This window comes from Lepidochelys olivacea (genome assembly GCF_965140295.1).
Source record: "Lepidochelys olivacea isolate rLepOli2 genome assembly, chromosome: 2".
In the NCBI taxonomy this organism is placed as follows: domain Eukaryota; kingdom Metazoa; phylum Chordata; order Testudines; family Cheloniidae; genus Lepidochelys; species Lepidochelys olivacea.
The window spans coordinates 46,643,798-46,670,323 of NC_140412.1; the positions used below are offsets into that span (position 1 = coordinate 46,643,798).

General features: G+C 42.0%; 1 protein-coding gene across 1 annotated transcript; it reads left to right on the forward strand.

Annotated features, from left to right (window-relative positions):
* The first annotated feature begins 2,678 nt into the window (after positions 1-2,678).
* TMEM64 (transmembrane protein 64) lies at positions 2,679-24,254 on the forward strand. Its single transcript, XM_084618243.1, has 3 exons — positions 2,679-3,877; positions 10,430-10,585; positions 21,756-24,254. Exons 1-3 carry the CDS (start codon positions 3,140-3,142, stop codon positions 21,948-21,950), a joined length of 1,089 nt encoding a protein of 362 aa, XP_084474369.1. The 5' UTR covers positions 2,679-3,139; the 3' UTR covers positions 21,951-24,254.
* Positions 24,255-26,526: the final 2,272 nt, after the last annotated feature.

Below are 26,526 nucleotides of genomic sequence, written 5' to 3' on the forward strand. Positions count from 1 at the left end.
CGAAAGATGCTAGTCAGGCTGCTTAATGCATATTTGAAAGATGCTCAAATAACACAGTGATGGATGCAGTATGAGGCCATGAACAGAATATGGCATCAGTGCAGATTAACCAGCAATAGAAGTTCATTTAAAAATACAAATCTTGTTTTCTTGCTAATATTCTCTGAAATAAAACTGAGGCGAGAGAAATACATGAAGTGTAAGTGAAAGGAGTATTGTCACTAAACAGAATATTTTCTATTGTGTTTGAAGGGTCAACAGTAGACCTTTAAGTGCACGGAACCTGTGTCAACCATTTGAAACTTGCTATTCCAGATTTTGAATCCTTGATGCAGGAACAAAGAAACATCACATGTCCCTCTGGGTTCTTCATCCTTTCAGTATATGTGGCAAAAATTCCTTTATTTAGGAAATGATCTGTATCATACTGAAAGCACCCTTCTACAACAAACAGTTCTTTCAAAGCAATATACTACACTAGCTGGTACAATCTACCCCTCTATTGACATGTATCAAAATAGAATACTGAGCCAAGAAAGACATCAGCCCCAAATTAGAGGTGAGTTGAGAGGAAGTCAAAATGAGGATAATTTACACCTTCTTCTGATCTCAATCTCTATGTTACACCCATTTAGACTCCTTTTAAACTTTCACTGACTGACAAACTCAGACACATTTACCAATCTGTAATTTATACTCCCTCCCTTTACACCTCTGAATTTGGACTGCTGTATCTGCAGGCACTATATACCATAATGTAACTCTGCATATAGCCCTGTAACATTTACATCAGAGGCCCAGTGGGATCCTTTCCAGCACAAAGACTTGAATGATCACATAAGTTATGCACTTGCAAGGAGAAATGGATGGACAGTTTCAAGCACATAACCCTGATAGGCTTCTCTACTAGTGATGCTTTTTCATGTGTTGAAAAAGAAAAAAACAAAACCCAAACAAAACTGTACATACACTGGCTCTGCATGAGAGCCTTACCTTACCTTAATTTCTGCCCATATAATTGTTCTGTCTTCCTGGCTTGTTTATGGCCAAGTATCTTTTACAAACCAGTTTGCTGGAATGTATTACTAGATTTATGTTTGGTGCATGCAATCCTTGCTGCACAATAATACAGTGCTTTATATCTATTACTATTTTTGTACCTATGCCCTCTGTGAGTATCTAATATAAGTAGGGAAGTATGAGCACCCAAAAAAGATCAGAGTCAGACAATTGATAACAACAAGCAGGACAGATTGTGTTGGAACAACAACCTTTCCAATAAAATGGAGTCTCCCAGAAATGTTTTTTCCCAATGGTGAGACAAGGTGGGTGAGGTAATATCTTGTATTGGACCAAAGTCTGTTGGTGAGAAAGACAAGCCTTCGACCTACACAGAGCTCTTCTTCAGGTCTGGGAATTTCCCAACGGTGTTGCTCAGAGGTCCTTTGTTGTTTTTTCTGTTTCCTGGACCACTTCTACTTTACTGTTTCTAATGAAGAGATGTATTTTGTAATCATAGTAAACACATTTATTTGTGGCAAGTCCCTCAGATCATAGTCTAATTCTTCATTCTAGAATGCATGTGTATGTCTATATCAGTAGTTCTCAACCTATTTACCACTGTGGGCCCAAGTGCGGCCCACAGTATGTTATGTGGGCTGCAACGAATACTACCTGTATGGCCCTGAAGATGTCACCTGGGCCACAGCTCTGTGCTGATTGGGCCGCAAATAGCCCATGGGCTGCAGGTTGAGAACCACTGGTCTATATAATCTGATAATAGTCCTTCCATCTCCCAACTTTCACACCTGCTCTGGCTCTGTCTATGCTTGCAACATTCCTTGAAGAAATTCCTCACCAGTGCAGCTCCCAGTGGATGCTGATGCCTGAGCCCCCTTCCACCCTATATCTCCCCTCTTGCTACTAGCAGTAATGATGCACCAGCAGTGACTTGTAGGTATGAAGCTGGGTAGCATAAACAAGGCTTCTGAATCTGGCAAAACAGTCTCTGCAACACAGCTCATCTTTCCACCTAGGCAGAGATTTAGTACCTAACCACTAAAAAATGTGGGTCAGTGCTTCATCTGGAAATGTTTTTCAGCTGTATAGCATTAAACTCTTTTTGCACAATATTTAAGAAACACACAAAATCCTTCCTGGAGTTGTGTGAGAGAAGCCGAATAGTAACTGCTTAGCCAGAGTTCCCCCCTAAGCTACACTTCTTGTAGGGTTGCCAATTTTGGCTGGACGTATTCCTGGAGGTTTCACCACATGACACTGTCTTTAATTAAGGATTCATCTTTCATTCCTGGAGACGCCCGGACAGGACACTTGTGGTGGGTTGGCAACCCCTGCTTCTGGGCCCCGTTGTGACGTCCGTAACCCTCCAGCCCCTGCAGTTAGGAAGAACCCTGGCAGCAGACAGGGAACGGGAGGCTGTTGGTTTTCCTCAGTCAGCCCCACGTTTGCCCTGGGAAGGGAAGGGTCCGCGGTAGTTGGGAACGGCCGGTGGGGGTCACAGTGGCACAGCCCGGGGGTGCGTGGGTGGGCGCCCCCTCGGGCAAGGAAGGGGGAGTCACCGGGATCTAGGGGGAGACGCGCTTCCTGCGAGCCCCGCGTGGCCGCGGCCAGGCCGGTGTACGAGGAGCCTGCCCACGCCCCCGCGCTTGGGGGGGGAGGAGGAGGAGGTGCCGCCGCCCCGAGCCTCCTCCCTCCTCCCCACTGGGCGCCGCCCCCTGCCCGGCAACGCCGCCGCCGGATTTGCCACATCTGCACCGCCGGGGCTCAGCTGCCTCCGGAGCCGAGCGCGCCGGGAGATGGAGGAGCCCCGCTGCCGACCAGGCCGCCCCCCGGGACTCCCCAGCTGCCAGGGCCGCCAGCCCGGAGCCGCCGCGTAAACCCGACCCGCCGCCCACGCAGCACCGGGAACCCGCCCGGCCTCCGCGAAGCGCGCCCGCCCCTCTCCCGCCGCCAGCAGCTCGCTCTCTTCGTCGCCGCGGGAGCCGGGCCATGGCGGGGCGATGAACGAGCGGCCGCCCCTGCCCAGTGGCTTCGGGGAGCGGGCATTGGCCCAGCGCGGCGGCTCGATCCCCGCCCGGCGGAGCGCGCTGCCGGGCTAGAGCCGGCCGGGCCCGGCGGCATGTGGAGCCCCGGGGGCGCCGTGCTCCAGCTCCTCTCCCGGGCCGCCAAGTTCGCGGCTGCCCAGGGAGCCCGGCAGGACCTCAGCCGCTGGCTGGCGCGGGCTGGCGGAGGCGGGGAGCCGGCCGGCTGCGCCCAGGGAGACGCGGCTGGGCTCCTGCGCGGGCCGCACCCGGGGCAGAACGGGCTGCAGCGCTCGGAGCTGCTGCTGTGCCAGCTGCCGGAGGCGGGTGGCGCGGGGCCCGGGCTGCCCGAGGCCAGGACGTGGCGCTGCTCGTGCTGCCTGTTGGGCACCTGCTGGTGCAAGAGCTGCCTGGCCGTGTGCGTCCTGGCCGCGCTGTGCTTCGCCGCGCTGGCCCTGGTGCGCCAGTATGTGCGGGACCTGCTGCTCTGGGCCGAGAGCCTGGACAGCGTGGCCGGCGTGCTGCTCTTCACTGTGGGCTTCATCGTGGTCTCCTTCCCCTGCGGCTGGGGCTACATCGTGCTGAACGTGGCCGCCGGCTACCTGTACGGCTTCGTGCTGGGCATGGGGCTGATGGTGCTCGGGGTCCTCATCGGCACTTTCATCGCCCACGTGGTCTGCAAGAAGCTGCTGGCCCGCTGGGTGCTAGCGAGGATCCAGGGCAGCGAGAAGCTCAGCGCCGTAATCCGCGTAGTGGAGGGAGGAAGCGGCCTCAAAGTGGTGGCCCTGGCCAGGCTCACCCCCATCCCCTTCGGCCTCCAAAACGCAGTGTTCTCGGTGAGTGGCTCCCGGAAGCAGGGGGCTGCCTGTGGCGGTAGGGAGTGGGGGGGGGGGGTGTCTTTATTGAAATCAGTATGAGTCTCCCACTGCCTTCAGTGGGGCCATGATTTCACCCAATGGAGGTTTGACATCAGGGCTCTAGGACCTGACCCAATGTTGTTTCACTGATTTTCACACCACTGAACACTGCAAAACACAACTTATTTGTAGCCTGAGTTCCCTGCTTTTGTTGTTTCTCCATCATAGTTTTTTAGATGGGAAAAATCTCTCCTGTTGATGTGAGAAAGAGCTTCACAAACAGAAACTGCCTTAGGCAAATGTATCATGCACCTGGCAAAGGTGTGCCGCAGGGATGCAGTTGCAAGATCAGGGTCTAATCCTGCAGTCAGCTCTGCCTGGATGGACCTTTGGGCCCATGTTAGTGCCTACTGACTAAAGTATGACAGCACAACTCTGACTGCCAGCTCTGGGCCTCACAGGTGATGCTATAAAACAGTGAAACTGACCCCACATACAGACTGTGACTTGCACGTAGTAAGCAAACTGAAACCACAGTTTTTCTCAGTTCTTCCCGTTATAGTAATCCTAAGTGTTGTTTGAATATGACCACTTAGTAGTCTTTTAAAATGAATCCCCCAATTAGGAAAAAGAAAAGGAGGACTTGTGGCACCTGGGAGACTCACAAATTTATTTGAGCATAAGCTTTCGTGAGCTACGCTGCTCAGATAAATTTGTTAGTCTCTAAGGTGCCACAAGTACTCCTTTTTGTGGATACAGAGGATACAGACTAACACGGCTGCTACTCAGAAACCCCCCAATTAGGGTGTCTCTCTTCCAGCGATAGATCTGGCATTCTATTCCCCCCACTGTCTGCTTTTACAGGCCACCTCTGCGGTTGCTTGAGGAAGGAAAGATTCTCAAGACTTTATTAGATTGGTTGTGGTAGAAGATTCTCAGGCTTGTATATTATGCAAAATGAACATAGTGTAAAGCAAAATATCACAGAAGAGAAAGAGTTTTAAAAGAACTGCCTTTAAAAGTGATTCAGAATGAATGAGTCTTGTTTTAAATGAGATTGGCTAGATCTGGAGAAAGTCTGGTTAAAATGCAAGTTTGTTAGGAAGGATGCAAATTCCCTTTAAATGGACACTTTCAAAAAAATCCATTTCTTTCTCAATTTTTTTAGCCTATGATTGTTATAACTGAAAGATGGGAATAATTATGGGGTTTGTTTAGTTTTATGTATACAGCATGTTGTGTGTAGTCAGAGCTGACAGGTACAATGGGTTGGGGTGCACTGGCAGAGCTGGGGTGTGCATATAAAAGCCTAAAAATTGTGGGAATAGAATTAAATTAAATTAAATACTTCGATTTACATTCCACTCCAAATTAAAATTGCCACCAGGACTCTCACATTGTAGCAATCTCCAGCCACAGTATAAGGCAGTGGAAGGAAGGAAACTAGTTTTTTGGGGGGAGGGGGGGCGTACCATGGGAACCCCTCTGTCAAATGACCCCAAATTTGGATCACTAACACCACCACATGCCCCCATGAGGCACACCATATTACAAAGCAATCTGAGTAACTGTTTAGATGTTAAAGCGCTTACAGGAGTTGAATTTAAACCCTCTACTCATTTTTCTGTACTACCAAATGTGCAGTGTAAAATTTTTCTTAAAAACTGTTCAGTCAGAGTCCCGCAAAGATATAATGTATGCCACGCACTACCTTCACTAATATTCAACAGATTGAGACCATTTTGACTTGCATCACATCAATAGTTTGATCTGTAGCTCTGAGCAAAAAAACCCAAAACCAAACCAAAAAAACACCTGGCAACTTTTTGAAAAATGACTTTTTTATCCCTGGACTTATATCTCCACAACCCCTAACTCAAATGACTCCAAATTTGGATCACTAACATGACTCTCTTGATGCACACTAAATTTGAAATGAATCCGACTAAGAATGCCAATTTTAGAGAACTTCGGTGGACCTTTAAACAGATGTCATGATGCAACCTTAACTATAGTAGCGCTCCCATGCAGCTATAGCATACACACAAGTTAACACGATAGAAAAATACAAAATAAATTCTATGTATAAGGTCCAAGCTGTGATTTCTGTAGAAACTGTCTGAAAAAATTGAGACTTTTACTTGTAAGATGTCAAGTGTTATGTTAGCATAGTTTTCAAGCACATTTTTAAGCTTTGGTGATGCAGTTTTCTCATTAGAATACTCCTTAATATGTTTGGAGTGTGTGCTGAAAGCTTCCTGTTTATCTTAGGGGATGGTTTTTCAAAAGGAACAGTTGAGTGATTGGATTTAGAAAGAAATGTGGGTGTTCAAAAGAATCTTCTATTTTATATCTATACCCTTTTTCAGTTTTTATATAAATGTGTGTTCGCATGCTTTATAACTAGATTTTAGAAGCTCACAGCTTGGAAAAACAAAACAGATATTAATTAACCAGAGGTTGATATAAAAGATTGAGGGTATGAAATCTCACAAGTGAAGTCAAGGGATAATGTCCAAGTGACAAGCTGAGCCCTCCTTTTCCCATCCTACAACCCTACCTCCCACCCCTTCTGCTGCTGCAGAGGGATAGGGCTGGTATTCCTTTCATTGTGTTCTCTCTGGAGGCTTGCATATACTACCCACTATGCAGAAGTGCTGAGTCTGATGTTTGTGTTTCATCTCCTGTTAGAAAGGAAAAAGAGCGTACTCTCTTCTGCCTTCTATTCATGTACGTTTCAAGAACATCTTATGGGGATGCAGATTGTTGCATCTCTACTACTACTTGTTCAATCTTCTTTTCCCTTCCCTCAAGGCCAGTGCCAGTGCATGCAGGTACTGCTGCTCATAACTTTCCTCTGCAGTTCCAGTGTGAAATTGACATAGAATCATAGAATATCAGGGTTGGAAGGGACCTCAGGAGGTCATCTAGTCCAACCGCCTGCTCAAAGCAGGACCAATCCCCAGTATTTGCCCCAGATCCCTAAATGGCCCCCTCAAGGATTGAGCTCACAACCCTGGGTTTAGCAGGCCAATGCTCAAACCACTGAGCTATCCCTCGCCCCAATGAAACATGATCCCTGTTCATTTCATTGATACCAGAAAAGTTTTGAATAGCAGCAGTGCTACTGACTCAGAGTCTTGTTAATGTCCCCCTGCTACTGCTTGGAAAGCTAGGAGCCAGCAGCAGAAAGACTGGATTTTTTTTTTTTTTTGTCTTTGGGAGATCGGTGGTCCTCCTCCTTTGTGAAAGAAAAAGACTTACACAACTAAACCTGTTTCCCTAACTATGCAAATCTTGCTGGAGACGCATTAATCTCCCCCAGGAATCCTCCTGGTTTCCCACAGAAATATTTTATACCTTCTGGCTTTTCACTTAACTAAGGCAGGTTTCAGAGTAACAGCCGTGTTAGTCTGTATTCGCAAAAAGAAAAGGAGTACTTGTGGCACCTTAGAGACTAACCAATTAGTCTCTAAGGTGCCACAAGTACTCCTTTTCTTTTCACTTAACTAAGTCATTGTTGTCACCATTGGAAACCTCTTTGGGATTGCACTCTGACCTGAAATTGGACCATGGCCAGCCTGGTACCTTTCCTTGCTCTTTCCCTCAAAGGAAAAGAATCAGATAACCTGGAGAGCATTATGGAGATTCACTGTTCTACCTTTCAAACCACAAGCTCCTCCTCCCTCACCAAGGGATTGATGGGAAATTTCTTACTGGATACTGGGAGGCATACTGAAGGAAGTGTGACCCTATTGGCCTTCCCCTAGGGTTGATGAGATGTACAAGAACCCCAAACCCATTTTAAACTTACTGTCTGCTTCTCCTTCAGTTGGAAACAGTCTTTCCTATTTCTTACATCCTTACGTGTTGCAGGACAAAATCAAAAATGCAAACTTATATCTGCAAGTAAAATGCTTTACTATATATTCACAAAGGGAAGAAGTCCCCAAGGATTCTTTGTGATTTGCTTCCCAATTCCATTAGATTTAATGACAAGGCCCTATTTAGAAAATCTTGTATCTACTTTAGTATTTTAAAGACAGTAATAGCACTGACTGCATCCTCTTGATGATAATAAAGGAGGTCTGTGCATAGTTCCACCATGGCCCAGATTCCTACAGGGTGTGGGTGTTTTTTTTTTTTTTTTCAGTAGTAGTCCTCTGAGAACATCTGTCAAATAATTAGGTCTAGAGTAATCATGCGTGTATCTGGCAATACACCCATAGCGAGAAAATATATTAGCCATGTTGCTGGCCTATGTTCAAATCTAGCAAGCAAAATTTTCAACATGTATTTTGGAAGTGTCTTCCTAAGTTATTTGGGAAGAGTGGGAAATTATCTTCTTCCAGTGGAGTAACAAAACTAAACCCAAATCTTTTATTTTCCATCTTCCCTTTCCCTTTCCCAAAAAACTTTCCACTAATATTTCATGCTAAGAATGCTTTGGGATTTTGGCAATGTGACTTAATTTTCAAAATAATGTTACTATGATATTCAATTATTTAATCTGTTCTAAAATATTAAAATAATTACTCTGCCCTTTATGGTGCACTCACAGAATAGTCACTTATTTCATCACACAGCCCTTAAAATAACTTAACTCTGCTGATGTCTTAGTCGTTGTCTTTGACTTTTTACAGATTTGTGCCATTGTCAGTTATTTCCTTGTAGAAGCTCAGTGCTTAATTAGAACTTTAGAAGTTGTTTTCTTTCATTTAATGTGTTCTGTTGGATAGTCTGCAGAAATTCTTTAGGAACAACTGACAGCTTGCTTCAAATTTCCAACAGGTATATGAATCAAATGATCACAGCAATCCCGTCTTTAAGCACACATTGCTAGATCCATTCCAAAGTCAATAGATATGTTTGACAATGACTTTTTGGCAAGACTAGTATTTGTCAATGTTATCATTAACAGACTCTGATTTTTATTAACATCTCAATACCATATCATTTATTGTGACTGATCAGTATATTGGGGACCTATTTTTACTTTACCTGTGTATTTTAAACTTACCTCCATTCCACAAACTGAATATCCAAGTTGGTCTCATGGACTATTTTTGTTAATGTCATGATGTGTACACCACTTATTTATAGCTAAACGGTTTAAACCACCACAATGAGAGGCCTACGACATTATCAGAGAAATTTTGCAGTGTATGTACTCAGTTCATAAAAATCAGTGGAAGGAAACTTTCCCAACATGCAACCTCTGGTAACCTTTTTCAGGGATTTTATTTGAAATGAGTTGGTGGTCTTATTTTTGTTCTTAGATCGTCACATCAGAGTTAATGCCAGTTGGCATCATTGTTGACAGCTTCCACAGGGAGGTCATGGCTGAAAGAGTTGGGCAGTTGAATTATTCTCTCAGCCCTACAAGTGATCCCTCCAGGTCAGGATTGAATCACATTGGCTAGGAATGTGCTGTTTCCAATGCTTAGCCTGTTTTGTTGGAGCCAGGAGAGAATGAAAACTTCAGTGTCCAAAGCTGTCAGACCTACACCTTTCATAATCACCAAAGAAAATAATCCAGGGATCTGCTTGTAGATTAGTTTATGTTCCTTAGCATCCATAAAATTGAATTCACTTTATTTTTAACCCACTTCTGTTTTCATTGCCTGAAATGCATCCCTATACCCTTCTGGACTCTCATCTTTTACATTCCTCTCTATTTCTCAACCTCTCCTGATCCCATTTGACTTTATTTAGCTGGTACTGTGTACCTTGCCCCTGTACAAATTGTCTGCACAATAGTTAAAGAGCTACTCAAAATGGAAAAAAAACAAACCAAACTCTGGGATCATCGGGGCAGGAGAGGGGGACTCAAAAGAATATTTACACTTTCTTCTTTTTCCTGTTTTTTAACACCACTTTCAGAAGGATCTGGCTAGCTCTAATTCATATTCTGGGCCAATTAAAATGTAATATAAAAAACCTTCTATGAAGGATGTTCTAAATGAGTCATATTTTTTTCCTTACAGAAATATTGTAGCTACACTTCATGCATTTTAACTAAATTATATTTCCTAAATGAAAATGTTGAACACGTTATACTTTTTAATAAACATTTACATTTTTCTCAGTTTGTTATGCACTTGAAATGATATGAAAACAAAGGCTGATAGGCACCAAATTTCACTTCATGTCTTCTAAGCCTATGTCACCCGATATCCTAGTTTCGTTCTGAGACCAAGTTTCTTATAAACTGCAGTGCTCTTTCTGCTCACCATTATGAAGCAGACAAAGCAAAGGGATAGTGTAATTGCATCCTTAGGACGTCCAGTTGAAGATGCAGCCTAGCAAAAGATGAAATGTAATTGAACAGAATTTTAAAATGGCAAGTTTAAAAGTATTGCCTTATTGAATTGATCTTTTATGGAACTTTTGCACTCAGTCATTTTCAGAATATTGTAATACAATGAATTCTAAACTTTTGCTTAGACAGTTGTGGGGAAGGCAGTCAGACTGGTTATGGGAAAATTATATCGGAATTGTATATTGCTTTTCACGCTTGATTTCATTTAGATTACAGATCTATCTTTACCCAACTATCTGATGGCTTCCTCAGTTGGACTGCTTCCTACTCAGCTCCTAAACTCCTACTTAGGCACCACTTTGCGAACCATGGAAGATGTCATTGCAGAACAAAGTGTTAGTGGCTATTTTATATTTACTTTACAGGTGAGTGGTTTTTAAAAATGATTTAATATTATTTTCTTAGTCATTAATCTTAAAGCCAGTATATTTATTGTAGTTCGGGTGACTCTGGAGAGAGAGCAGTTACATTTGGAAATTATTATTATTATTATTATTATTTTTTGCCATGTGGCCATACTACTTTAGGGTTGTGATTTTGTTCATCCTCCAACTAATGGGAGACATTCTAGGAAAATCCAGCTGGAATACTGGTGATTCAGTGGGTGGGGCAATCTTCTTTGAGTTGTTACTGAACCAGTGTCCTAACATGATTTTAGGTACTAGTATGCTGTTAGTGATGATGGGCAAGAGTCTTTGCTGTGATCTGTCCCTTTTGTGCCTCTGGTGGTGCAAAGGGTCGAAAAGCCCGTGGATCTCCCAGGTGGGGATTTCCCCCTCCCCCAGTGTATGTGCATCTGACATAGAATCAGCATAGCTGGTTCCTCCTCCACCAGCTTCTCCAGCCTCCAATATAAGGGCAATATAGGGAGATGAGAGGGTGTGTTTGGAGTGCTAATGAGCTCCGCTAGTCTCTGCTGTCACAGTGAGCCATTAGGGCAGTAAACATTCACTCCACTTTGGAGCCTCCTGTAAGCCCAGATATCTGCCTGGTTCCATTCCAGTATTGGCTGTGCGTCAGTATTAGAAGAGTATAGAACGATCCCAACTTGTACAGGTCTTTTAGATGAAAGTTGCTATAGAAATAAGTGGTTGTAGTGGTGGCCTATTGAAACATCCCCATTTAGAAAGTAATTCTGACTTAATGAGAAGTAGGTATTAAAAACATAACAATGGTCATTCTGGGTCAGACCGGTGGTCCGTCCAGCCCAGTATTCTGTCTTCTGACAGTGATCGGTACCAGATACTTCAGAGAGAATGAAGAGAACAGGGCAATTATTGAATGATCCATTCCCTGTTGTTCAGTGAAAGCTTCAGGCAGTCAGAGATTTAGGGACATTTGGAGCATGATGTTGTGTCCCTGACCATATTGGCTAATAGCCATTGATGGAACTATCCTCCAGGAATTTACCTAATTTTTTTTTAACCCAGTTACTCTTTTGGCCTTCACAACGTCCCATGTCTAAATGAGTTCCATGGCTTGACTGTGGATTGTGTGAAGTGGTATTTCCTCTGTTTTGTTTTTAAACCTGCTGCCTATTAATTTCATTGCGTGACCCCTGGTTCTTGTGTTATGTGAGGTGGTAAATAACATTTCCCTGTTCACATTCTCCATACAATTCATGATTTTATAGACCTCTGTTATTTATACAAGAGTTGGTATACAGTCAAGATGTCATTAAATCCTAGGTAGCGAGCAACATTGTTAGATCCCATGAATGGGGAGCATGGTGAACTGGCATTGCTATACTAGTAGCAGAATAGGCATTAAAGCATCACCTGACACTGTCAGTTGATTTTATATTGGTTTGGATTTGAATAGCAATTGCAACCATTTGCTTGCAAATTTGCAGATCATACTGTAGTTAAGTATCGGGGGGGTAGCCGTGTTAGTCTGTATCCACAAAAACATCCCTGTAGCAAACCTCACTGCCTACTCTGTCCCCATATCTATTCTAGCGACACCATCAGAGGACCCAGCCGCATCAGCCACACCATCAGAGGCTCATTCACCTGCACGTCTCCTAATGCTTTATATGCCAGCAATGCCCCTCTGCCTGTACATTGGCCAAATTGGACAGTCCCTATGTAAAAGAATAAATGGACACAAATCGACATCAGGAATGGTAACATACAAAAGCCAGTAGGAGAACACTTCAATCTTCTTGGACATTCTATAACAGATTTAAAAGTAGCTATACTTGAACAAAAAAACCTTCAGAAACAGACTTTAAAGAGAAACAGCAGAACTAAAATTCATTTGCAAATTGAACACAATTAATTTGGGCCTGAATAGGGACTGGGAGTGGCTGGCTCCTTACAAAAGCAGCTTTGCCTCTCCTGGAATTGACACCTCCTCATCTGTGGAGGTAACTCCCTTCTCTTCATGTGTCAGTATAACAATGCCTGCATCTGTAATTTTCACTCAGGTGATGAAGTGAGTTCTAGCCCATGAAAGTTTATGCCCAGATAAAACTGTTAGTCTTTAAGGTGCCACCGGACTCCTTGTTGTTATACTGTAGTTGTCTTGTTCAACTTTTATAATCATAAAACCTCTTTATAAAAAGAATAAGATACAAAATCAACACCAGGCTCCATTTAAATAAATTTGTATGTGCTACTTGTTTGCTGATGAAGCTTGCTTGAGAATATTGACATCTATGTAAGAGCATGGGTTAAATAAACTGGAAAGATAATGAGAGAAAATAAAAAGGTTATTTGAACATCTTTCATTTTACTTATGAAGCTCTGTTACTGGGCTAGTGCTGTGGTGGTTGTCTTAAAAATTGCTAAGGGCTAAATCTAGCCACCTCCTTCATGGATACAGAGGCTGCCTATGTAGTGGAAATGGCATGGTTCAGCTGCACATTGGGGGGCTGAATATAGGAAGGGATCAGAAGAAGTGACTGAAGAAGTGGGGGAAGGATCAGTTACTGGAGGAGTCCTTTGATTCACCACCACCACCCGCTTCTCATGCTTTTTCCCAGCACTTTGCCTGGCTACCTGGACTCAACATTTGGGCCCTAATGAGTAACTTAGAGCTGAGTAAATAGCTTTAAAAAAACTACTACTCTGAACATTTCTGAAATACGAAATGTGATTTGCTTTAGCTGCTTTTGTGGTTGCTTTCAGTGAATATTCTGAGGGACAAGCTTACTGGCAGTAATGTTTGTTGAAATGGCCAAATCTAAATGAACATTAGAGACTATTCATAGACTGCAAATTTTGAACTTAAAGGAGAAACCCGAGTCTAAAAGTTTATTCAATCAGGCAATGGAAATAAGAGTATATGACACACATACATCCAATTAGAACTAAACAATAACTTGAATTTTGAACATTGCTTATGAACATTTTGGTATGAATGTTCAATTGACAGATCAGATAGTTTTAGAAGCTGTTTGGTGAGTAATCCTGAATAAAATTTTCCTAAATTTGTTAAATTCTTCCTGCACAGTTTGCAAACAAAGGCTAAATTTGTCAAATTTAACTATTTAACCTAGCTTTATCAAATGACAGCAGAAGTTAATCTGGTTTGGGGCAAGGGGAGAGTCAAAATCATATATTTCAATGTGTAAAATTAGTAATAAATGTTAAATATCTTGGGCACTGATCCTGTAACTTGTACGCAAAAAGATACCTTCACCCATATGGAGCCCCATTGACTTCAGAGGGTCTCTGCCTGTATGCAGCAAACTGTAAGGACAGAATCTTGATTTGTAATTTGCAGGATAACAATGTAAAATGCTGTTTTGGATGTTTGGGACCTCTGGAGCATGCCACTCAGACAGGAAGTGTGTGAAGTTATATCACTTTTGACTGTTTTATCAATCTTTATGGAGTTAATAGATTTGGCCCTGGTGGTGGTACTTTGAGAGGTGACTTGATTACACTGTCTGTCTTCTTTTTGATAAATTAAACATATTGAGTTCTGTAAATCTGTCACTGTAGGGCATTTTTCCCCCAGCCCTTGATTCATTTTTGTGGTGGTAGTAGTTGGCAGGTTTCTCAGCTGGGAGTGAACCATCCTCAGCTTTGTGCTATGTATGGGATATTGTACTGCTGGAAGTGCTGTCTTTCAGATGAGGCTTAGATGAGAATTTGATCATTTGTTGTTAAAGATTCTGCGGCACTTTTTGAATGGTATTAATCTTGCTGCCCTTGCCCAGTTTCAGTGTTAGTAGTTACTTCTGCCTACTTGGAATTTCTTCTGTAGTTCCATTTGGAAAGTTCTTATTAATTTGCTTTTCTAAGAACAAGTGATTATCCTTGGGGCAGAATGATTTGCCACACTTCACCCTGGAGGCGACTCTATTTCAGTGGTGAGTGCTTCCCATGTCAAATAGTGACTGCCATAGGTGCCGACTCTGTGGGTGCTCCAGCCATGGAGCGCTCACTGAAAAAAATTAGCAGGTGCTTAGCACCCACCGGCAGCCAGCTCCCCCCTGCCCTCCCCAGCGCCTTCTATCTGCTGGCAGCTCTGCCAGTCTACTCATCTTCCCCCCCAGCGCCCCTGTCCTCTGCGATCAGCTGTTCTACAGTGTGCAGGAGGCGCTGGGGGGGGGGGGAGCAGGATGGGGTGCACTATGGGGAGGGGGTGGAACCTTTCAGGAAGAGGCGGAGCGGGGGGTGAGAAGGGGCAAGGGTAGGGGCTTGGAGGAAGGGAGTGGATGGGGGCAGCCCCCGGGGCCCAGAGGAAACCAGAGCCTGTGGTGACCACATAAAGGGACAATGTCAGGTCAAATGTGACTCCAAATTTAAGTTTTATATCTCCATATAAACTTTTAAAATAGAGGAGAAGAGTAGCCATGTTTCTATGGGGTTTTTTTTTTGGTTCTTTTTTGTTTAAATCTCACTGAAACAGTTTTCAAGCCAATTAACATTTCCCTGCAGTGTTCACAACAAAACATTTCACATTGTGCTGCTGCGGAACCTAAAGGTGAAATTGACTGTTGCCTTAAATGAGGTTAAATGAAAACATGAGCAACAGGAGTAGTGAGACTATTCAGCTAAGATTTAATAACAGTTTTGTTTTGTGGTGGTCCTATTTGTCTGTGAGTATGTGGTGCGTTTAATGTAGGAAGCAATATTTTGAAATTACTTTTATCCTTCCAGAATCCTTTTTTCAGGTTGCAAAACAACTTATATTCTAAGCCCTATTTTGAATTCCTTATCACCTCTTTGTAAGTTTCTGACTAAAATTGTCTTCTGACTGAAAACTTTCAAGTGTAGCCTCTGCTCAGAGAAGAATTTTGTTTCTATGGAACATTTGAAGTTAATTTATGTTGGGAGGTTTGAAACAGGTTGCTATTTCATATCTTGCACTGAAGTGTTTTTAGGTGGTTTTTTTTTTTTTTTTTTTGGTCCACTGCTGTTTCAGATGGCTTTATATAAAAGTATTTTATATGTGATGGTCCTTAATGCAAACTCAAATTCCTTACACGTGGGAATTTTAGGGTCTGTGGGGTTAAGTTTTTTTGGAGGGTCAGAGGAAGTTCTCTCTAAGCTAAAGTCTGTTTATTTGGGATTGTTTAGTTCTGCTAGACCTACCTAAAGTGGGGTAACCTCTTAAAGTGGTACCTGTGTTTTGAACAGCGAGAAAGCAGTTTTGTGTTTGAGAGTCATTCCCCTGACAATCATAGCTGAGACTCCACTGAAACAACACACTGCTGGTAGAGTTAACTTTAGGACATCACTGAAAATACATAGGCCTTAAGAAGCAAAACCTATTCAACTGTTTGTTTGTTTTTTTTTAATTACAAGAGTACGAAAAAGGCCTCAGTTGGGGTGGGGGGGAATCCCAGACACTCATTCAATTCAGATTGAGACTATAATGCCCTTAAAATCAACACAAAAAAATTCCAACCCTCCTCCATGCTGTAAAAGCAGGGAATTTTTGAAGATTAATTCCTAAAGTCAACCTTAATTTTATAACCCAGCCTTATCTCCATCTATACACAAGAGACCTCCATCCTATCTATATTTCCAGTGAAGTTCATAAATTATAGAATCCTAGAAATGTAGGGTTGTAAGGGGCCTTGAGATGTCAAGTTCAGCCTCCTGTGCTGACTACCAAGCCTCCTGTGCACTACCGAGTAAACCTGACCATCCCTGGATGGATGCTTGTCCAAACTGTTTTTAAAATCCTGCAGGGATGCGGATTCCACAACCTTCCTTATTCCAGAGCTTAACTACCCTTATAGTTAGACCAGCTTTTCCTAATATCTAACCTAAATCTCCCTTACTGCGGATTAACCCCATTGCTGCTTGTTCTACCTTCGGTGGACATGGAGAACAATTGATCAGTCTTCTTTATAACAGCCCTTAACATATTTGAAGACTGTTATCAGGTCCCTCTTTGGTCGTATTTTCTCAAGATGAAACATGCTCAGTGTTTTTTAACCTTTCGTCATAGGTCAGGTTTTCTAAACCTTCTAAACATTTTTGTTGCTCTTCTCTTAACTCTCTCCAATTTGCCCACATCTTTCCTAAAGCATGGTGCCCAGAGCTGCACACAGTACTCCAGCTGAGGCCTCACCGGTGCCAAGTAGAGTGGGACAACTACCTCCCGTGTCTTATATACAACACTCTTATTAATACACTCCAGAATGATATTTTGCCTTTTTCTGCCCTGGAGGAAAATTCCTTCCCAGACCCAAATATGGCGATCAGCTAAACCCTGAGCATGTGGGCAAGACTCACCAGCCAGACACCCAGGAAAGAATTCTCTGTAGTAACTCAGATCCCACCCCATCTAACATCCCATCTCAGGCCATTGGGCATATCTACTGCTAATAGTTGAAGATCAATTAATAGCCTAATTTTGGCAATCCCATCATATCATATATATCCCTTCCATAAACTTATCAAGCTTAGTCTTGAAGCCAGATATGTGTTTTGCCCCCACTGCTTCCCTTGGAAGGCTGTTCCAGAACTTCACTCCTTTGATGGTTAGAAACCTTCGTCTAATTTCAAGTCTAAACTTCCTGATGGCCAGTTTATATCCATTTGTTCTTGTGTCCACATTGGTACTGAGCTTAAATAATTCCTCTCCCTCCGTGGTATTTATCCCTCTGATATATTTATAGAGAGCAATCATATCTCCCCTCAGCCTTCTTTTGGTTTGGCTAGACAAGCCAAGCTCCTTGAGTCCCCTTTCATAAGACAGGTTTTCCATTCCTCAGATCATCCTAGTAGCACTTCTCTGTACCTGTTCCAGTTTGAATTCATCTTTCTTAAACATGGGAGACCAGAACTTCACACAGTATTCCAGATGAAGTCTCGCCCAGTGCCGTGTATAACAGTACTATCACCTCCTTATCTTTACTGGAAATACCTCGCCTGATGCATCCCAAGACCGCGTTAACTTTTTTCACGGCCATATCACTTTGGCGGCTCAGTCATCCTGTGATCAACCAATACTCCGAGGTCCTTCTCCTCCTCTGTTACTTCCAAATGAGGCGTCCCCAGTTTATAACAAAAATTCTTGTTGTTAATCCCTAAATGCATGACCTTGCACTTTTCACTATTACTCCAGTTTACAAGATCATCCAGATCATCCTGTATGATATCCCAGTCCTTCTCTGAATTGGCAATACCTCCCAGCTTCGTGTCATCTGCAAACTTTGTTAGCACATTCCCGCTTTTTGTGCCAAGGTCAGTAATAAAAAGATTGGTCCCAAAACCGATCCCTGAGGAACTCCACTAGTAACCTCCTTCCAGCCTGATAGTTCACCTTTCAGCATGACCCGTTGTTGTCTCCCCTTTAACCAGTTCTTTATCCATCTTTCAATTTTCATATTGAGCCCATCTTTTCTAATTTAGCTAATAATTCCTCATGTGTAACCATATCAAATGCCCTACTGAAATAGAGGTAAATTAGATCCACTGCGTTTCCTTTGACTAACAAATCTGTTACCTTCTCAAAGAAGGTGATCAGGTTGGTTTGACACAATCTATCTTTTGTAAAACCATATTGTATTTTGTCCCAATTACCATTGACCTCAATGTCCTTAACTACTTTCTCCTTCAAAATTTTTTCCAGGACCTTGCATACTACAGATGTCAAACTAACAGGCCTATAGTTACCCGAACCACTTTTTCCCCTTTCTTAAAAATAGGAACTATGTTAGCAATTCTCCAGTCATACGGTACAACCCCTGAATTTACAGATTCATTAAAAGTTTTTGCTAATGGGCTTGCAATTTCATGTGTCAGTTTCCTTTAATATTTTTGGATGAAGATTATCTGGGCCCCCCAGTTTAGTCCCATTAAGCTGTTCAAGTTTGGCTTCTACCTCAGATGTGGTAATATCTACCTCCATATCCTCCTTCCCATGTCGTCCTACCGTTATCCCTAAGCTCCTCATTAGCCTCATTAAAGACTGAGGCAAAGGATTTGTTTAGATATTGGGCCATGCCTAGGTTATCCTTAACCTCCACTCCACCCTCAGTGTTTAGCGGTCCCACTTCTTCTTTCTTTGTTTTCTTCTCATTTATGTGGCTATAGAACCTTTTACTGTTGGTTTTAATTCCCTTTGCAGGGTCCAACTCTACATGGCTTTTGGCCTTCCTCACTTTATTCCCACATGTTCTGACCTCAATAAGGTAGCTTTCCTTCTAATCCCTCCCATCTTCCACTCCTTGTAGGCTTTCTGCTTTTTCTTAATCACCTCTCAAAGGTTCTTGCTTATCCAGCTTGGTCTACAACTCCTGCCTATTCTTGGGGTGCAGGCTTCTGATAGTTTCTGCAACTTTGACTTGAAGTAATTCCAGGCCGCCGCCTCCTTTAGATCCACAAGTTCTTCAGTCCAATCCACTTCCCTAACTAACTTCCTTAATTTTTTTAAGGTTATCTCTTTTGAAATCAAAAGTCCTAGTCACAGATCTATCTTTATTTATCCTTCCATTTGAACTGAATTAGTCATGATTGCTCGAACCAAGGCTGTCCCCGACAACGTTCTATGATGTCCTCACTACTCACCAAAACCAAATCTAAAATGGCATCCCCTCTTGTTGGTTCTGCAACTACTTGGTGAAGGAATCCATCAGCTATTGCATCCAGGAATATCTGAGCCCTATTATTATTACTAGCACTTGTCCTCCAGTCTATATCTGGGAAGTTAGTTTCCCATGGTCACACAATTCCCATTTGTAGTTACTTCATTAAAAACATTCAGAGGTCTCTATCCATATCCAGATCGGATCCCGGTGGTCTACAGCACACCCCAAGCACTATCCCGGGGGAGGCTCTAGTAGCTTTCTTCCCCGATGTGATTTTTGCCCAGACAGACTCTTATCCATTCCATCACTTCTTATTTCTTTACAGTCTACCTCATTGATATACAACGCTACTCCACCACCTGTGTCTTTATTTATGTCTTTCCTAAACAGCACATACTCTTCAATAGCTGTACTCCAGTCATGACGACTATTCCACCATGTTTCTGTTATCCCTATAATATCTGGTTTCACTTCCTGCACCAGTAGCTCTAGTTCCTCCATTTTGTTATCTAGTCTCCTGCATTAGTGTACAAACATCTTAATTTTTGCTGTTTGGCCTTGGTCACGTTCTTTACCCGATTAGGCACAGACATTCTATCGCCAGTATCACCTATTAGACTGGTATGTACACTACCCTTCCTCCTTATGTCCATTCTCCTACCCACGGCTGTATCTTTTCTTCCCTCTCAATGTTAAAATCAGGTGTGGAGATTACCTGGACATCTCCGAACCATCTCCCCCCAATTCCTAGTTTAAAGCTCTCTTGATCAGTTGTGCCGTCCTCCATCCTAGAAGTCTATTTCCCTCCTTACTCAGATGAAGTCCAATCCGAGAGAACAGTCCTCTGTCCATGAATGCTTCCCAGTGGCCATACATCCCAAAGCCCTCCTTATAGCACCACTGCCTGAGCCATCTGTTGAGCATCATAATCTTGTCACACCTTTGTTTCCCTTCTCTCGGAACAGGCAGAATCCCGCTGAAGATCACCTGAGCCTCAATTTCCTTAAGCATCTTCCCCAGCCTGGCATAGTCTCCCTTAATACGTTCCAGCGAGAATCTAGCCGTTATTATTTGTTCCCACATGAAGGACAATCAGTAGATTCTTTCCAGCTCCCGGTAGGCTCCTCTTCAGCCTCAGGTCCACATCTCGTATCTTAGCACCTGGCAGACAGCACACCCTTTTGTTCTCTGGATCAGCTCTTGTTACAGGCCTGTCTATCCTTTTCAGTAAGGAGTCCCCAATCACGTAGACCTGCCTTTTCTTGGCAATGGTGCGATTCTCCAGTCTATCCCCTCTTCCCTCTGGCTGCATGTCCTCTCTATTCCTATTGTCCCTTGCAATCCTCTGCAACCCATCCCATATCCTCCTGGGGCTCCTATTTGGTGTTATCTCCGTTGACTCTTGCCCTCTTCCTATAGGAGTAGCTTCTCTTCTCTTCTTCCTTGCTCTCTCACCTTCAGTGACCACCTGCCGTGCCCCTTCATTTTCCAGCTCCGCAAACCTGTTCCTGAGCTCTTTCTCCTTCACTAGCCCATCTTTTCCTCTTCCTGGTTCTCTTAGTCACATGCTTCCACTGTCCACTTTCCTCACCCAGCAGTATCCCCTCAGAGTTCTTTGGTCCTGCTTCCATCTGCAAGTCTGAGCTTTCCTCTTCAGCCTCCTCATATCTTTGCTCCATCATCCGCTCAAACCCCCTTCTAAACTCTACCAGAGTTTCCACCTGCATCTCCAATCCTTGGATCTTTTCTTCCATCAGCTCTATCAGGCGGCACTTCATGCAAACGAAACTCTTTCCAGGTACCCCCTCCAGGATCATGTTACATGCTCTTGATACGTCCTCTTCATTGTGTCTTCCACTACTTGGGTCACTACCACTGCTGCCTCTGTATCTGTCATAGCCTTCCCACCTAAATCCTGTTAGTCCGGGAAACACAAACCACACCAAAACACCATCACCCACAGCAAAACAAACCCCCAACAAGCACCAAAACACTGCTAGAACACCACACAATCCCTTCAGTAGCCTTTGCCTGGCTTTTACACCCCTCCCCTCCCCCGCCAACCTCCCACTCAAACTCCCCTGTTTACAGCTCTGTTTGCTGGCTCCTGTGCTGTTGCAGCTGTCTGTGCTCTTGTGCTTGATACCTACTAGGGAAGTGTCTTGGTTCGCACCCGCTCATGCAGGTAGGTGGAGGGATTTCTTTACCAGGAAATGAATAGCAAAACTCACCTTTACAAGTTTGTCAATGACAACATATGGAAGAAAGCACCTAGATTTACAGCGCCTGCCAATTCTGAAGTCCCATCTAATCTCTGGCTTCTCACATATCAATGGCAGTGTATTAGACATGGATTAACCTATTGGTTAGGTTTATCTTCCTCTGAATGCATTTACCTCTAAATATTAACAAGTGATCTATAAAGCTGTGTACTGAGAACTCCTTATCTTAATGCTTCACCTAAAGTATTTGCTTTGTATTCCTGTTTTTAGCTATATATTTTTTCAATTGCAGTGTGTTTGTTTTATTCATAGATTGTTATAAGCTTCGGTCTCATGTTTTATGTTGTTCACCGAGCTCAAGTGGAATTGAACGCAGCTATCGTAGCATGTGAAATGGAAATGAAAACTTCCTTTGCTCCAGGCAGCCAACCAAGCATCACTTCTTCAACAACATTCTGCAACAAGAGGACAATAACATTTTCTGGGGGGGGGATCAATATTGTGTGATTTAAAGTATTAAAAATATAAGGTTTTGTAAATCTAAGCTATTACCTAGAAATGGCTATGGACAACTATAACCGGTGTAAAAAAACAAAGCCAAGCGGTTACAGGTTGTACTGTGACATAGACCAACTCACCAGTTATTAAATTGCACAAGGAGGGTGATATTTAGCAAGGAACAATAGATGTTTAACCAACTTCGAAATGTAGATGCAAATCACTGCACCTTTTGTCCTTTATTATGCCTGTCATGATCTGTAGCCTGCACTTTAGATTTTGTTTTGTGTTTGCTCTTAGAAACTGATAAAAATGGCCCAGAGGTAAATATTTTTCTGCTTAGCATTATTTATAAGGTTGAATAATTATATACAGTAGATCTTTATTACTGATAAAGATGAATGAGTAAAAAGTATGCAATTCAATGTACAATACTCTTGAATGTGCTTTGCTTTGTAAATATTTCCAGAAATGATAGTGTATTACTTTGCTAATTATGGGACCATTTGGCTTTCCCCCCATTTTTTATTTTAAAAAGAGAATCCTATATAAATTTTTGGTTGAATGTATTTTTGTAAATCATTGAAATGTTGCAGAGCCACTTGTACTTATTCACACAAGCTTAAATCCTACATCGTGGGACTGAAGTGCTCTTAAATAACATTTTAAGTTACACTGTGTAATATGCAAAGTAAAAGGGAAATTATAGAGGACATAATAGGTTATGGTGAATATAGCACTATCTGAGGGAGAACTCATGAGTTATCTGCTCCAGTGACTTTACCACGTGGATTGTAACAAAAGGGCTGTTCCATTGCAATTCTATTTATACATTTTTTTTTTTTAACGAATTTATTTAAAGGACGGATTTTTGTTTTCATTGCACATAATGCATACAGTTAAGAACAGGGACCTAAATCTCTCCCTGCCACAAAAATGTTGGTATACTAGCATAAGAGGTCTTAGACTAAGGTGGCCTTCATTATATAGTGGTGAAGATCCTTTATTCCTTTTAAAAATGCTTTAAAAAATCAAACTGATCCCAGTCACTCTTTTCCCCCTCATTACATTTTAAAAAGATTTAAACTATTGTACCCTTAGGAGAAATGCAAACTAGAGACTTTCCTTCAGATCAATTAATAGAAAAGGACAGCAGTGTCTTTGAGACTCAGGAATTCAGAATCCATTTTGAAAAAGATAAAATTATACTAGAATTATGGGATAGTGCTCCTTTTGTGTGAGCTGTGGATTGATCTTCAGTATGTTAGTGCTTGTGTGTGTAGATATTTGTATGTGTGAGTTACATACTGTAGATATACATACAAACACTCCTCAGCTGCCTCAAACAGATGAACAGTAACCGGCACAAAAATAGCTGGATTTATTACCTTTTCTTTTGAGAAATGACCTTTGTAGTTATTTTGTTTTAAGCTGTAAAAATAATTTCTGGTCTTTTGAAATTTAGATGTGAATTTAGAATTTAAATGTGTTTAGAATGTAATTGCTTATTACAGTACCTCCTTCGTGTAAGGCTGCTGTTAGGATGTGCAAGCACAGGATTTACCAGTGATTAAATGAATCACTTGCTGTAGAGGACAAGGGCCTTCAAGGTAGCTGGGAAGCAGAGATTTGGTAACCTTTTAACAGTCTTATAGTGAGGATGTATCATATTTAAAAAAAATTGACATCTACAGACTTCGCAGTAGTGCAAGTAAAATTACATTAAATGTGTAAGTATCTTTTGTAGACCCCTGTTCTTAGGTCTTGTGACCTCAGGAGCTGAATTAGCTAAATTAAGCAGTGAAGTTTGAAATGTCTTTTTAAAGAGAAAATTGGTACATGCCTTGAGGTGTATGTGTGTTCGCACATGTTGGTCTCCCAACAACTGCATTCCTCTCTGTATGAAAACTCATGAGAGCTGGATTACTACTTGATGGCATTATATGTCATCAAATAATGATTGATCCCTTTCGTAACAATGTTGGTTTTGTTTTTTTTTCCCCCTTCCAAGAATAATCCCAGTAAATGAATGGATCTGAACTTTACTCCATGTGGGTTGAACCAACAAAGTTGTATGTGTGTGAGGTGTTTTATTTGTTTAACTAATTTAAGCAAGCATTGCTCATTTAATTACATTTCCCAAATACATATTTTGAAGTGCTTTTATTTAATATTTTGTAACCAGAGTAGCTTCACTATGTGAATGCTTTTTGTAGTATGGAATTAGTTCTTAGAATTATTGCATTTTGCTTGATGCTTGTAATACTTGTGTACAGGTTAATGGGAAATATGCATTAAAAAGAACTATTTCTATTTCATGCCAATCATAATTTTATACAATAAATTCTTTAAACAAATATATGTTAAGTATTAAATTTTCCCCTGTTGCTGTGAAGGGGTAGTTTGGGAAGTGACTCCAAAGGAAAACAATATTTGGTTTTCTCTCTTTTTGCCTGGAAAAGTCTATAGTGACAGGAGAACTAGTAAAATTATTATATAAGATTAAAGAAACTGAGTAGTTGGTGGGAAGGGATTTGTAGTCTATTTACTTTTTTAAATTAACACCTGGTTAACATCCCCAAATGTCTGGGACGTTAACTGAAGCTGCAGCTGTGAAAGCATGATAGTTCACAAATACATAGCTGAGAAATCTGCTAATCTAGGAAACACCATATGTCTTGACAGATATATAGATTTAAAGAGCAGAAATAAAATCTGGCTTGGGAAACTGTCTTGAAGAATCCTTTTTAGGTTGCCTTCATAGATAATAAAAAAGGGGCACAAACTCAACTAAAATTTTTTTGCATGTCACCTTCACAAACTTGTTTGAGCTACAATGTTCAGTTTAATTTGTGGTTTGACATAAATCTAAATTATAGGTAACTGAAAAGATAGAAATGGAAGTCTTTGAGTTTAATGGTACTAGAATAATAAGTGAAACTGTAGCAAAATGACAAAAGTCAACTTTACACTAAGTGCTTACTAGCAGTGGCTTCTTCATTTAAGAGCTTCACTATGGTAATATTTTTACACAGTCTTCACATAATTACTTCAGTAGTTGAAGTGATGCAGAAGTGGAAAAGAATGCTTTTACACATTGCATGCAGCCTTTCCTTTGAAGACTGAAGAGGTGCTGATTGTCTTCTGCTCCCCAAACTCATTCAAATAGTCAGCAGGGACACTTGACTGGGCAAAGCAAAGCCAGGATTTGGCTGATGATGTGGATTATTTTTAATGAATATTCCCCTCCATACCAATGTTGTTGTTGGTGAGGGCAGGGAATCGCTAAAGTAGCTCTGTGGCAAGTTACTATAATATAGTAAAGATGCAGGTGGCAGTCCCACCCATGTAACATCAGGGTGGTTTGGATATAGAGCATGAGAATGCCAGCATACAATGGAAGTTGGTATTAATACTTCCTGTGCTGGGAAGCCTGAGGGTGCCAGGGAATGTAACTGTTCCCCAACTCCAATGGAGGTACCCCATGAAGTTCCTGTTGTAGTATTTGCACAGGGAGCCTAGCACTGCAGAGTTATGCCATTTGTCCTGTGTTTTCCCCATCCAAGCTTCTAGGATGTTTTTTATCCTGTATTAATCTACTTGGCTTACTTCCTCCGAGCAGGAAAGGGGTGAAGCTGTGGTTGTCCTTATTGTCCCGCAGTGCGGTGGTAGGGATGTGACCTCTGATGCCACGTGGAAGGTGTAGAGATGGGGGTTAGGGACAGTGGTTTTCCCCAGGAATTGAAGTGTGTGTGTGTGTGGGGGGGGGGGTCAGGGCTGATGAGGGGTGAGACCGTGAAGGTGGCTCTGTGGCACCATAGTAAAAACTGAAAAATGTTTCATGACCACTTAATTAGATTTAACTCATGTTTTAAAATCACAAATTAAAGTTCGCTACTCAAGTCTTCTATGAAGCACTACATCTTCATCCTTCTTGGTTTCTTGTTATAATTTTGCACAACTTTGTTAATGAACTTCTTGAATTCAATGCGTTCATCTTTGGTGGCTTTTCGTGTGTCCAGTACTTCCATTCCTTCAATTGATATGCTCATTAGATCATTCACATGATCAGGCAGAAGGCCACTTCTTTCAGAACACAAAATTCTATTCAATGAGGCAAAAGAATGCTCAACTGTAGCTGTTGTGACTGGGAGTAACAAGAGATGAATTCCTACTTCTTTCATCCCAGGAAACATAGCACAAAAATTGGGTCAAGCCACTAGTGATGATGATAAAGAAGTTGAAGTCAAATCTTCATTCATTCGTCGTATGATATTCCACTGTGTTCAAATTCTCTATTCTGTCCTGAACACGGGGCAGTCCCATTGCTGGTAGTGCCTCACTCCACTCAACTGTTGATGTTTTACAGGACAGGGATCTGTAAAAGCTGTGTAGAGGTTGAGTAGAATCTATAAGTCACTGTTGTAGAGTTTTAAGAATCAAGTCTGTGTACTTTTTCAGTTGTCTTAACAAACACTTCTTGTCCTCTTCACTTAAGGATTCAATATAAATGCCTTCATTACTTAACTTCTGGACTGAAGTCTTTTGCGTTTCTTGCAGTACTTTTTCAATGGATAGCTCTCTG

Coding starts and splice junctions, on each gene's coding strand:
- TMEM64 (XM_084618243.1), top strand. CDS start 3,140: ATGTGGAGCCCCGGGGGCGCCGTGCTCCAGCTCCTCTCCCGGGCCGCC. Junction 3,878..10,429: donor TCCAAAACGCAGTGTTCTCG/GTGAGTGGCTCC, acceptor GATTTCATTTAG/ATTACAGATCTATCTTTACC. Junction 10,586..21,755: donor ATTTTATATTTACTTTACAG/GTGAGTGGTTTT, acceptor TTTTATTCATAG/ATTGTTATAAGCTTCGGTCT.